This window comes from Dermacentor silvarum, chromosome 1 (assembly GCF_013339745.2).
Source record: "Dermacentor silvarum isolate Dsil-2018 chromosome 1, BIME_Dsil_1.4, whole genome shotgun sequence".
Taxonomy (NCBI): domain Eukaryota; kingdom Metazoa; phylum Arthropoda; class Arachnida; order Ixodida; family Ixodidae; genus Dermacentor; species Dermacentor silvarum.
The window spans coordinates 418,548,822-418,563,204 of NC_051154.1; the positions used below are offsets into that span (position 1 = coordinate 418,548,822).

Here is a 14,383-nt window from a genome sequence, read left to right on the forward strand (position 1 = left end):
TTTCCCCAGATATGAACAAGATGCCTTGTTTAGCGCACCGAGGACAACGGAGAAAGAAATTAGTACGAATCTTATATGATGCACAAGAAACACATGAAAAAATAAGGGTTTAGTAATTATTTGCAGTAATTCCATATCAAGCAGGAACGTGAATGTTTAGCACCGCATCTCACTCAAAATTCTCCATATTCTGATAAAATTTTCAAGTTCGTATAAGGTGGAGTTGTTTTAGGAGTCTGGGAAACATTTCGATATGCGGCAGTATGACACCCTGGTTTGAATGAGTAACTTTCTACAAAAGCTGTAATGAACCTACACAGAATACAAATTTATCCTCCTTCAATCATAACATTGCTTCATACTTCGAAGAAATATAAGCAACGTTTGCCGCGGAAATCGGGAAAAAACACCTAAATGCCGTGTATAACGCATAAAAATTGAGAGATGCAGGTTGAAGAAAACGAGCATTCGCCAACCGAAATACAAAACGAAAAACGAGAACGTGTTTGACATTTTTGCACCGAATACAGGTGCCTGGTTCACAATGAATGAGGTGCATGGCGGTCTTCATTATATACATGCCGAATGACGTAATGCGTTTGCGTATATATAGCTCAGGGAGGGGTCCCCGTGTCCGGTCAACTGTGTGTGCCTAGATTATATGCAAAATGATTCAAGGAACAAGCGGGGTGATAATTTGTTCTCCTTTTTGATGACGAAAGCTGACTTACAATCGATACTGTGACCTGTTTTTTCGTGATGTTCTGGCAGTGCGTTTAACACAGTGCCGTGCCACTTGTCTACAGGGTGCCACTTGTTTACGATTGCCACATTGGCAATCGGCTTCCTTCACCGAAAGGAACAAATTGTACCAACGTTAAGCTGTACCCACGTAATTCAACAAATTAAATATTGTGTCCGCTGTGTTTTGTTGGAAAGTGTCCGCTTTCAAAAGTGGTGGGGGGGAGCAAATGGCTGACATTGCCCCCCCCCACACACACACTTTTGACAGTGGGGGGGGCAAGTGGCCCCCCTGCCCTCCCCTGACCCCCCCCCCCCCTCCACCCCCCCCCCCCCCAGTAGATACGCGTGTGATTCAATGGCAAACTCGGAGAGAAATGATGCTGTTCGCCGTTCCACAGCAACACACCGGCTATGAAACACTATGTACTAGGTGTGAGTGCGTGGTGGGAGGGGGGAGGAGGGGGTGCGCTCAGGAATAACTTCAACCACCGGGGCATGCGGTCAGAGCAGAGTCAAGTGACGACAGCATACCCAGATGCTTTTAAGCAACACACTATCTTTTTATCACGCACACTAATCTAAGTAACTTACAGAAAGGTTCCTGAATTCGAGGTTTTGACGAAAGCCCGTCGGTCGGAAGGCATCATGAAGGGAGGCTACTCAACAGGACTGACTACCACGAGAAGATGTCTCTGCTTGCAGACGAGGCGACGTCTGAAGGATCCTACGCTCAAGGTACAGAGGGAGCTCCAGAATCTTTTTACGGATGTGTTCGTTTTGTAGACCCAAGGCACAAAGAGTTGTACTTCTCCCTTCTGTGCACTAACGGTTCGGCGCCGGCGCTCTACGGTTTGCCAAAAATACATAAACCTAACGTCCCGATGCGACCAATTGTTGACTTTACTCACTCTCCACTTCATAAACTGTCCAAATACCTTCATGAGGTTCTTTCCCCTCTCGTTGGTACAGGCGCCACTCACGTTCGTTATTCTGAAAACTTCATAAACAAGATTCGTCATTTTACCCCTGACGATCAGGAAGCGCTTGTGTCGTTCGACGTCGTGTCGCTTTTTACAAGCGTTCCTATTCGACTCGCCACGGAAACTTTCACTCCCGCTGCTGAAGATGGCCCTATCTTACCAGAAAGGACACCCATCGACGTGCCTGATATGAAGAGGCTCCTTATGTTCTGCCTGGAAAACAAGGCACCTTCTACAGGCAAGTGCACGGGGAACCGATGGGTGCATCCATTTCGGCAACTGCTGCAAATCTAACAATGAAATGGCTTGAGCGTCGAGCACTCGCCTCTTTCAACTAGCCGCCAAAGGTCTTCCTACGTTACGTAGACGATGTGTTCTGCATAATTCAACGAGAAGAAATTTCTTCATTTTTGTCGCATTTGAATAGTATTGAAGCGTGTATCCTATTCACAGTCGAGGAAGAGCACACACACAGGCAGGTATCTACATTTTAATTCAGTGCACCCGACGAACCAGAAGAGGTCGGTGCTAGCCTCTCTTGTTGGCAGAACCAAGAGTATCTGCACAACGCCACAAAACCGGGCTGCTGACCTACAAGAAATGCGCCAAAATCTCTCGGCATGTGGCTACCAAAGGTCGTTACTGAACTCGGTAGAACGCCATCTGTCTCAGCCCCCAAGACCTGACTGTGTGCTCCCAAGAATACTCGCTGCCATAGTGGCCGGTGTGAGCGAGGGCTTAGCCCGCGTTCTACACGGCTATGACGTCCAGGTAGCTCATGCGCCATCTCAAACATTACGCCACCGGCTGGCAAACGTGAAAGACAAGCTTCCGATGATAAAGTTTCCTGGAATCATCTACGGGATTCCATGTGAAGACTGCGACTGCGTATATATTGGCGACACCAGCAATTTCAAACAGTGGTTGAAGTAGCATGTCAACGATGTGAACAAGAAAAGGTCGCATCAAACGCCTTGGCAGAACATGGGCCACATGATTGATTGGGATAACGCCAAGATATTAGAAAAGGAAATAAATTTGACTTGAAGACACCACTTGGAATCCCTGCTAATCCAAATGACAGATAGCACCCTCAACCTGAATGACAGAACCCTCCCGCCCATCTACACGCGCTGCTTATGTCCTATTTTAAAGTCATATAAACTTTGTATCGCACGTGCTTGATTTCATTGCGAACAAGGCTTCCGTTAGGGGAGCCGAAACGTCTTTTTCTTCTATTCTTTCAGTGGTCGGTGTCTTTCTTTTTATCCTTCTTCAGAAAGTTTTTTTTCAATCTATTTACTCTCGTACTCAAATCTGAATATTCAAGTTTCATTGCGACTCTATGTAAAGACGGCATAGTGGCATCCGCAACTAAGATTTGAGAATTTTCGCCAAACGCATCACTGCGACCAGTGCGCTGCACAGTTTGATAAAACTAAAACTTACTTCACATCTCTGCCGAACAGAAACATGGTGGGTGGGTACTCGCTGAGGTATGTTTGCACTCCTACCATGACCATCGATGCAATGACACAGGCGAGCATTATCGTGATGCTCAGCCTCCGCTTCCTGGAAAAGAAAGGAAAAAGAAATTCACAAAATGGCCGCTAGGTAGAAAAGGTCCAACGTTCGTCATCTTTTTTTTTCCACTTTCCACACGAGTTCAAAATGAGTAATCCTGCACTGCTGTGAAAGCTGCGAAGTGTGATCACTTGGCAATACAATGGCACACTGGCCCCGAGGGCTGCACTGCGTTGTCAGAACAAAGGGTGTGATAAGCACGGCATAAAGAATACGTGGAGGGAATGAAAACTAAACTTTTGACACAAGCTCGCACGAATGCTAATAATAAATGAGGTCAAGCTGACTCAAACCGGTATAGCGAAGAAGTTAACGCAGAAGACGTGGCTGAGAGCACAGCCCTAGTATTGTCACCGATGAAGGTGGTCACAGACGGGCGTTCACTGCGATGCACACGCGCTAAGATGCCATGCCTGCACCATGGAGGGCAAGTGAAAGGAGCAGGAAGAGAAAGGCGGAATATCATGCGCCAAGTAAGAGCGAAAAACATTTATGAAAGGTGAGAGGTAGTGTAAATAGGCGCTGGTTCAAACATGAAGACATGCAATAGGGTTGTACAAATAGCATGAAAGAAGTCACCGGCTCCTGGTTGAACCATTTTCTCAACGGAGAATAACCACTGTTATCGTGGAAACGAAATCAAATTTGTCTGAATCAATTTATTGTCATTTTCATCGCTCTTCTGAATGTCTGAACCAACCTCAGGCTCTAACGTTGTCTTGGAGGGTTTTGGGCCAAATGACATATTGAATCGGAAATCGGATTTTGCTTATGGGTTTGTTTTGGAACGCATGAATTGTACAGGGCTACTATAGGTGGCAGGCAAGGGCACGGTGCAGAATGTGCAGTTGTCGCTTTAACAAATACTGCTCTTAATTTGAAAGTAAGACGTACTTTTAGGTTCATCTTTTTTAACAAACTGCGCGGTGGGACAGGACACGAGGAAATAAGTGAGACAGACGAGCGCAGACTAACAACTGATTTATTGAAAGCAGATAATCCATCCTGAATAGTGTCCAGCCTAGGTAAGGTGTCACCATGAACGTTAACAGCGTAGCAAGAAAAAGGTTCAGATAAAACCTTTAAAAACCCGCCTACACGTGGAAAGCCACGTAAGTCAACGGTAGCACGTGGCACATAAGTACGCATACTCTATGTCACATACATTATTCGACGAGTGGCTAATGCACCCCTCTCCCTTTCTCCTAATGTGGAAAGCCTCTATTATCTTACGGCCGATGAATCTGCTTTCCCTGGAAACAACTTCCGCCTCCTCGAGAACACGCCTACAACCACACTCTCGGCAGTGAGCCGGCAAATGTAAACCCGGGCTGTTGGAAAGCGATCGCTCATGCTTCTTTAATCTCAGGTTCATACATCTCTCGCTCTCTTCGATATATGTTTTACCACACGTTAAGGGCACCTGATAAACTGCGCCTTTCTTATACGGCACAAGCTCGTCTCTACGTCAGGTATGGCACTCATCTCTCCGTGACGTGCCGGCACACTCTTTCTTTTGCCTTACTAAATTAGAGACCTTCGCCAGCTTAGCTGCAGCTGAAAAGGCCATGTCTACACAATACTTTTTTCCTACCTTCTTCACCTCATGGGAGAGGCCATGAACATACGGAATGACTGCTAATGAATGCGCATATTTGACCTTCTTGCTGCCTTGTCCTTTAATCACACGTATCAATAGGGTTGTACAAAAAGCGTGAAAGAATTCACGCTGAGGCTGTCACGTGGTCTGGATATCCAGCGATGTTTAATCTTCCAGCCTGCTTCCGAAAATAATCCTGCACTTTGTGAAAACATGTTTTTTTTTTTTTTCAGCGCTGCTTGCAATGCGGTGAAGGCTATCCCCATCACCTTTGAGTGAGTGGAGGCATAATTTAATAGTGGTTTCTTTGCCCTAGGGTGCTACGCCCAACAGACATGATCAGTGACAAATCCAGAAACTGAAGCTTGAATTGATGCCAATATTCTAATGTAAACTTTAGGCCTAGGCCGTGCGTACTGAACAGCCCGAGAACACAGTTGGCTGTTCCCTTATTCTGTGGTCTTCCCAATAACAAAAACAACACCATCAACGTACTGGAATATCTTGAGGGTCTTTCACATAGTCTTGAATGACTCTATCGACGCCGCTGAGAAAAATGTCACTGAGTATTGGGGCGACACTGCATTCGATGCAGACATCGGTTTTCTGCACGTATAGTTCATCTTGGGCAGATACTGCAGTGGAATCCAAATAAAGGTTCAAAAGTTCCAGGAACGTTTCCACGGATGAATTACTTCTATTGACGAACTTGTTACCTCGTCGTTGAAATACGTAGTGCATGTTTCTACACTTCGAAAAGCTTCTTGATGCGGCAGGAAATAGAATAGACCTTCAACGTCAACGCTGGCCGCAGCGCAGCGTCCAGGGTTGTTTTCCCTCAGGAACTTCACCAGCGAACGCGAATAGGGGATTCTGAAGGGATCCTTAACACAGAGTGATCAAGTGCTCCTAGAGGTATCCGGATATCCCTTGAAGCCAGGTGTTCCTTTCCGAGACTATTGTTCTGAAAGGGGCCTGAGGGCCTGCGCGTCTTTACTGCGTAGACGAAAGAAGAAGGGGAACCGAGGGGCTCGATTTTGTTAATCGTAACCACATAATCGAGCCTCTCGGTTGCCCTTCTTCTTTCGTTTATTCATTGCGAGGGTCTAGAATCTGGCAGCCTTGATGTCATTAGGTAGCATGCGAGGGTTTATTACCCACGTGCCTGCTCTCCCAAGATCACGTGTGACGTGACGCAATCGGGCTAAAAAAGGATGTTCCACATCCATCCACCATGGTTCTGAGTGGCACTGGCTAACACACCGAGGGCTAGATGTAGTAAACTTAAATACCCATAAAGTTAGTGGACGAATTGATCGAAGTCGCCGTAGCACAACTCGTAGTGCAACGCACGCGTAATGCGGAGGTTGCGGGTTCGGCTCCCGCCGGCGACAAGTTATCTTTTCGTCCACTTTCATTTCTGTACAGAGCGAGCTACCCTCTACCACACCACATGGGCATGCCAAAATATCCCTAATAACTCCCCAAATCGAAACGCAACGCACGAGCAGTGGGAGATGGTGCTGACCAGCTCGGCACTGGAGGATCAGCGAAAGCTTATCGCCAGAGCCGAAAGTGCTGCCACCGCCGCTGGGGCCCTGGACTGAAGGTTCCACCCACCATGGAGATCGACGCTTCTCCGTGCCTCATCAAAATAAAATTTTGTCTCTCTCTCTCTCTCCACTTTCATTTCCCTTTTCTTCAGTATTTTCTACATTACAATTTCTACCCCACTTAATGTCCCCGATGCTTTCCTTGGCGTCATTGTCTGTTGGCTTTATGCGGTTATGATTTACTGTGTAGAAAACTTCAAGTCGGCATTTTTGGGGCCTTCTTCACGTCTGCGGCCACTTGATTGAGGCCTACGTCCTCAGGTACGCCCCAGTAAACCACGAATGTTCATAAGACGTGCTGGCAAAGTCGAAATCTCCAAGACAAAACACGACGTTTTATGAACATCTCAGGGAAGTCCCATATGTGCTTCACCCTATGTGGCCATTCAAAAGATGTTCTTTGGCATCCCATTCTGCATGTCTAATGTACATCTACGACGTGTGAACCATGGACGTACTATAGATGTCTGCGACAGCAGCACACATTACAGTTATATATATATATATATATATATATGTACGGTGTGATATTATCGGAAGGAAATGTTCTAATTAAAGTAACATGTGGGAATGTTTCGTTCACTCGATTGTCCCATCAGCGTGGCGCACACTAGGCGTCTATCAGATAAATTACATAAATTCATTTATTACCTTCTAATTCTTGATGTTAGGGCCTATATTGGAATAGCAGCGTCGTATGAAAGCTCCACGATAAGTGTTTTTTCTCTCCGGTCCTTCCCGTAAGACCATCGCTTTCAAATAGAGCCCACAGCTCTCGTGTGCTCTTTTGTGTCTGTGTATTTGCGCTTCAAACTATTTCCGCCGAGGCAGACCTGACCATCTGCAAGTCAACGTTGTTTGCACGAGAGCTTCGCAGTGTTCTTAGATTATGCTCATATTTCCGTCGTCCCGAGATTCGCTGGCATTGTGCATCCACTGAAGCGTCTTTTGCAAAACCCTTAAACTGCACACCAGAATGTGAGTCGTCGTTCTTCCAACTCAAGTTCCCACTTACGTCGAGCCCTATCATCCGCCGTGGTTGCTCATTGGCTATGGTGTTGGGCTGCTGAGCACGAGGTCGCGGGATCGGATCCCGGCCACGGCAGCCGCATTTCGATGTGGGCGAAATGCGAAAACACCCGTGTACTTATATTTAGGTGCACGTTAAAGAACCCCAGGTGGTCCAAGTTATCCGGAGTCCCCACTACGGCGTGCCTCATAATAAGATCGTGGTTTTGGCACGTAAAACTCCATAACTTCATTCTACTTTCGGGTCCTATCACTTCGACCCTCCTTCACCCACTGAAATCGATACTGACGCCAGTTGGATAGGCATCGGAGCAATGCTAGTACAGCGATACAATACGCAGAACACGTTGTTACTGATGCCAGTCGTTCTCTCAGCAATTATGAGCCAAGTTACACTGTGGCGGAACAAGGGTGTCTCACGGCTGTTTTTGCTGTTCAATAGAGTTATATTTGCAGTAGCCCACTCACGACCATCACCGACCACCATTTTTTATGTTGGCTTGTAAGTCTTCGAGATTCGTCTGCTCGTATGGCATGACGGGCTTCACGACTTCAAGAACATGACTTTGTGGTAACTTCAGGAGTGGCCGCCGTCATGCTGACGCCGATTGGCTTTCTCGCCTGCCATTGACAACGACACACTTTGATGAAGGCAGCTTCGACGACTGTCTACTTGCTATTTCTCCTGAATTTCCCGATGTTACCACTTTCCAGCATCAACAGCGTAACGAAATAAGCTTGGGCTCACTGTTTGTCGCGGCCCACACTCCCAAAGGTCGTGACGGCGTGTTGTATAAAACCAACTAGTCAGCAAGTGCAGGTCACTTCCTCCATGTAGTGCCAGAAAGTCTTCCAAGTGACGTGCTACGTGATCTGCATGATGATCCGACATCAGGTCCTCTTGGATTCGCCCACACGCTGCAGCGTGTCCAGCAGTGCTTTTACTGGCCACAGAGGCGTCACACAAGTAAGCAATACGTGGTCAGCTGCGATAAATGCCAACTTCACAAGCAACCTTCAAGCGCTCCATCAGGCCTTCTTCACCCACTGATAATTCTGCATACACTCTTTGAACAAGTTGGTATCGACCACCTGGATCCCTTTCCACGGTCATCGAACAACAGCAGATGGGTTTGCGTCTTTGTAGACCATCTTAGTCGGTACGCAGAAACAGCAGCAATGCGCTCATCCACTGCTGCATGCGTCGCAGCTTTCTTGTTGCATTTCGTTATTTTACGCCACGGCCGACCTCACGTGATCATGAGCGGCCGTGGTTGGCAGCTCGTGGCCGACGCTGTAGCAGATGTGCTCCGCCTGGGCGGTGCACATTTCCGGCACTCAACGCCGTATCGTCCACAGAACCACAGTTTTGTTGAACAGACGAACTGAACGGTGACGAAAATGCTGGCCATGTGCGTGTCCTCTGACCATAAAAACTGGGATGAAGCATTCTCATTCATCGCATATGCGAATAACACAGTGAAGCATTAAACAACTACAGCACGTATTTATTTCTTCATAAAATCCCCAAATCGCCAAAATTGAAAATATAGCGAGAATTGCTACATTCTCGAGACGTTTTTAAAAAAAATAATCATGGCAAATTTTTATAAACATTTATACAATACCCACCCTGGACTGGTAAATGTAGTACTGCAAAAAACACGTTGCATTATTTTGTATAAAGTAAACATTTTCTCTATTCTATGACCCTTATATAGTCATCCCAAACATGTGTCTCCTCCTAACAATAAATTAAGCATCACACTCATATTGAATTCTGAACTGATTTGTTTTGTTGTAGTAAAGAGCGACTCAGATTGTGTCTTATTTGCCTCTCTTTAGCCATGAAATGAGTTCAGATGTAGTTTTCAGGACTCCTGCATCCGTAGTGGACTTGGTGGAACCAACAACAACGGGACGTTGTTGTTGGTTCCACCAGCACGCACACGTGTGTGAACGGTGCAAGACTGTTAATCAACTCAGCATCGACAAGCAAGATTGACCGTCGTTCTACCACCCCTGTCCTGATGAACTTCGCCGCGCATGCCATACCCGTGAGCGGCATCACGTCATCGGAGCGTACAGCTATAAGAACAACGCCCTGCGACCGAATCTTCAGTGGGCTTGGTGGAGCCAACAACAGCGGTACGTTCACAATGCAATGCAATAGGTGCTTGGGGCGCCACATGGGAAATGACCGCCATGGGAGCGGCCCAGACATCACTTTCTTTCCGTGCTCACGTTGGTTTCGACGGGAATTCAGGGCACAGGCCCCTTTTCCCAAGCGCATCACCCCTGAAGAAAGCCGAACGCCAGGCCGGGGCACGCTTGTACCCATTTGAACCAGTGGGTGCCCGGTGGCGGTGGGAATCGAACCCATAGCCTCCCGCAGCCGAGGCGGGCGCTCTACCACTAAGCCACGGCTGCGGTTGCTTACATATTTCAGGTTAGTTATCCTTGTACCTGTAGAGACGATGATAGGTGTCTAATTGTTCTGCCAAGCCCGCGCACACTGCTTTCAATCGTATGTGATTGTATTCATGTCTGCACAGTATTACTGTGTGGAGATGTTGAAGAAAATCCCGGTCCTAGCAATGCTGAGATGCTCTAAAAGCTGTTAACAGGTCAAGAGGCTATCCGTAGCGACTTGAAGGAAGTGAAATTGAAACTTACTGAAACTGAAAAGGTTCTGAACAAATTCAGTGCACGTTTAGAGAAAGTCGAGAACAAACTGAAGGAAGTGAGCGAAAAAGCTGGTACCATTGATAGTCTAAATGATCATGTCATAAGATTTCAAAACACTATCATGCAGCAACAAAGTAAGCTTACTGCACTGGAGGACCGAAATCGTCGAAATAACTTGGTTGTCTTTGGAATTACGGAGGGGCCGAATGAATCTGAAGAGGTGCTTCGGCGCAAAGTTATAAATGAAGTTTTTTCTGACACTCTTGGAATAAATAGCGAATCGGTAGCTAGAATTCACCGGCTTGGGAAATCCTCGTCAAACCGCCCGGTTATTCTTTATTTTCAGGACTATCTTGAGAAACAGAAAGTGCTCGGCAGATCTGCAAAGTTAAAAGGGACGAACATTTTTATCCAAAATGATTACTCTTTGGAAACCCTAAGAAAAACAAAAAAAGCTTTGGCAAACTATGAAACACGAGAAAACGGGAAAGAAAGTGTCACTCGTAAATGATAAACTTCGCATTGTAAAAACGCTTTACGTATGGGATGATGCATCTTCCACACGTAATGCATCTTCTAGCTGCTGACAGCCAGGCGTCCGAATCATAGCGATTGCAGATATCTGAAAAATTTTTTGCGTATCCTTTCCTTGAATGCCATGAGCATTGTCAACAAAATTGATAAACTGAAATTTTTGTTACTTACGGCCCTCACTTGGTGGTTTTGACTGAGACCTGGTTAAATGAAAACATTTGTGATAGTGAAATTATTCCGCCTGGTTTAGCATATATCGACACGATCGTGGTTCACGCGGTGGTGGAATTGCAGTGATTGCTAAGTCTGGTATAGATGTTCATGTCATGCAACAAATCGAAGATCATGAGAGCTTGTGTCTAAACATCACATCAAATGAGTTGTCATTTGTACTCTGTGCGGTTTACAGGGCACCTGATGCTGATGTGTCTTATTTCCTAGACTGTGTGATCAATTGGTTAAGTTTTGCAAACGAAATATCATAATAACAGGAGACTTCAATTTGCCATCTATAAACTGGAAACATTTGGCGTGCGGTGAATGCGCTAATACGGATGCTATTCTTGATATAACGCTTGCTTTGAATGTTGAACAAATTGTATGTGATTTTACTAGAGAGCAAGCACTTCTCGACCTTTTTTTTGTCATTGAATCTTTTTCTAAATGTACTATTGCTGTTGAGCCGGGTATTTCAGACCATAAATTGTTGTTTTTCACCTGGCCGTGTCCCAGGGACGCAACATGCAGTCGGCCTAGTGCGACATATCATAGAGATTTTGAACGAAGTGATGATATCTCAATTATTGATTATTTAGAGAAAACATTGGTTATTGGTACTCATTCTGGGAATGGTTCATGACCTATGGTGTCATCTTAAACAAGTAGTGTCATTCTGTACTAAAAACTTTGTACCTATGAGAAGGGCTACTAAAAATCGCAAAATTCCGTGGGTTGGTCGTGAAATCATCCACATTAAACGTAAACTAAAACGATTAAGAAAGAAACAAAATATGTGTAAAAATACCCTCATGGAGCTGAGGAACAAATTGGCAATTAGGGTGCAACAAGCAAATCATAATTACTTCACTTTTTCGCTTCCGGAATTTCATAGAACTGATCCATCAAAATTTTGGCGTTACCTCGGAAAGACAAATGAGTCTGTTCTAAAAATTTCAGTAAATAATCACCTTGTCGATAACGCCGCTGATATAGCTCACGCATTTAATGTATATTTTCACAGTGTTTTTTCCCCTAATGGCAACTACAGCATACACAAGGAACTTTCGAAGACACATATACCAGTGATACCAAGTGAGGGGGTTCTATCGATGCTACGTAAATTGAACGAGAAAAAAAGCGTCGGTAAGGATGGCATCCCTACTGCGTTCTTGAAACGCTTTGCAGAGCAGATTGTAGACTACTTGGCAAATCTTTTTCAGCTCTCTTTAACCACTAGTGAGCTTCCTGATGACTGGAAGATAGCACGCGTTGTGCCGATTTTAGAAAAGGCGACAAGCTTAACATAACAAATTATAGGCCCGTGTCGATTATATCTCCTTGTTCGAAACTTATGGAATACGTCATAGCTGGATATATAAGGTCTTTCTTGTCTAATAATAAAATTTCGGCGCCTTATCAACACGGATTTACCAAGGGAAGATCTACTACGACTCATTTACTCACCACTGTACATGACTTTATGACGACATAGGACCACTCGGGGCAAATAGATGCATTCTTTATAGACTTTAGCAAGGCGTTTAACAAGGTGCCGCATACGAAACTAATGCATAAGCTGAAATTAACCGGCCTTCCCTGCTACTTAGTGAAATGGGTTGAAGCATACTTGCATAGCAGGAAACAATTTGTTGTAGTGGATGAGTGTGGGTCTGATATGCTCCCTGTTTCTTCTGGTGTGCCCCAGGGCAGTTTACTCGGACCCTTGCTTTTCTTAGTTTATGTAAATGATCTCATTGAATTTTTGTCTGATACAGTGTGTATAAAACTTTTTGCTGATGACTGTACCATATACAAGGAGATATTGTGTGAGAGTGATCATGTTGTATTGCAGGAACAATTGTTCCACATTGAACAGTGGTGTCGAACTTGGGATATGGAAATTAACGTGCAAAAAACAGTCTTATTAACAGTTACACGTAAATTACAGCCTAGTTCTTATTCCTATACTCTTTGTAAGCAAGCTATAGCAAAGGTTACAAGCTATAAGTATTTAGGCGTTACAATTACTTCTAAATTACCCTGGTCAGGTCACGTTTCAGATATATGTGCATCAGCATTTAAGAAGTTGTGTTTCCTAAGATGGAAACTAAACAAAGCTCCAGCAAAGCTAAAGTTATTAGCGTACAATATTTACATAAGGTCGAAATTAGAATATGTTTCCGTAATTTGGGATCCCGAAACTAAGCAGGATATATATAAACTTCAGATGTTGCAAAGAAAGGCAACCAGATTTATTTTTGGTAAATATAAAAGGTGTGACTCCCCTACTAAAGTTATGCAAGAACACGGGGTTACAACATTACAGGTGCGTCGAAAATATGCTCGGATAGAGTTCTTGCATAACATGTTGAAAGGTAAATTTGACATGTCCATACCTTCATATGTAAAACCCTAAGACACGAGAAAGACTCGACACAATCATGACCACGCACTGAAACAAATATTTGCTAAAACCAATGCATTTAAACACAGTTTCTTTCCCCAGACAATTTCTGACTGGAATGCTATGCCTAAAACCATTTTTGAGGAGGCTGATTTTCAAACGGCACTGGAAAAATTGTTGTTTCAGTTTTCTTTTTGCTGGTTACTAAGCACGTATTATATGTGTAGCGATGTAACCCTGTTTGATTGTTAATGGCGTTATTCATTTGTAATCCCGATTTATACTAATTACGTTTTGATTTCCCACTCCTGCTTGGGCCTGTCATGGCCTGCAGTATTGTGAAATAATAAAAATTTCTACTACCGCACGTGGAGCTAGTAAGCATGCGAGAGCGCGTACTGCAAGTTTTTAAAGTGTAGCAGGGGGAACATATTTGTAGCATTGATGTCTAATTGCATGTGCTTTCTGAAATGCACCCCCTGTACACGAACGATGCACCAGCCTTGTAGGAAAGTGTAATGACGCCACTGCAGTGAATGAGCCAGTGTTCGATGAGGACAGTGGTGAAACGGGTCCCGAATATTTTTCATTTTCGCTTCAATTTTTATATTAGGCATAAAACTCCTTCCACACCACCGTATCTTCCGCATCGTCTTTGTAGACTGCTGACGGGATGAAAAATTCACAAGCCCTACAGCATCACGTTGCGCCAGGCAAGGTCAGTGTGAGACAGCGAGGTGTGCAGAAAATGGTGCGATAGCTGACCGCGCAATTTTTACACTTTTCTCTCATCATAGCGCTACGGTAGCGTGTCTCTCAAGAACGCTCGAATGACAAGCATAATTGTTTCCTTGTTGGTATTAAGCTAAACGGCGCAGTTTTTATTTATGATCACCAAAGGTTATGCTCCTGAATATTGCAGTCCTGTCCAAAGAAGCCATATTGTGAGATGCGTTTCATAGAAGCCCGTAAAATACTTAGATATTTT

The 14,383-nt window shown here is 44.8% G+C and overlaps 1 protein-coding gene across 1 annotated transcript in view; it reads right to left on the minus strand.

Moving 5' to 3' along the window:
* LOC119447504 (nose resistant to fluoxetine protein 6) overlaps positions 1 to 14,383 on the minus strand; it is a 515,692-nt gene that overhangs the window by 89,764 nt on the left and 411,545 nt on the right. The window contains exon 11 of the mRNA XM_049660741.1: positions 3,174 to 3,296. Within this exon, the coding sequence (XP_049516698.1) occupies positions 3,174 to 3,296 (123 nt within the window). The remainder of the gene's footprint in view (positions 1 to 3,173; positions 3,297 to 14,383) is intronic.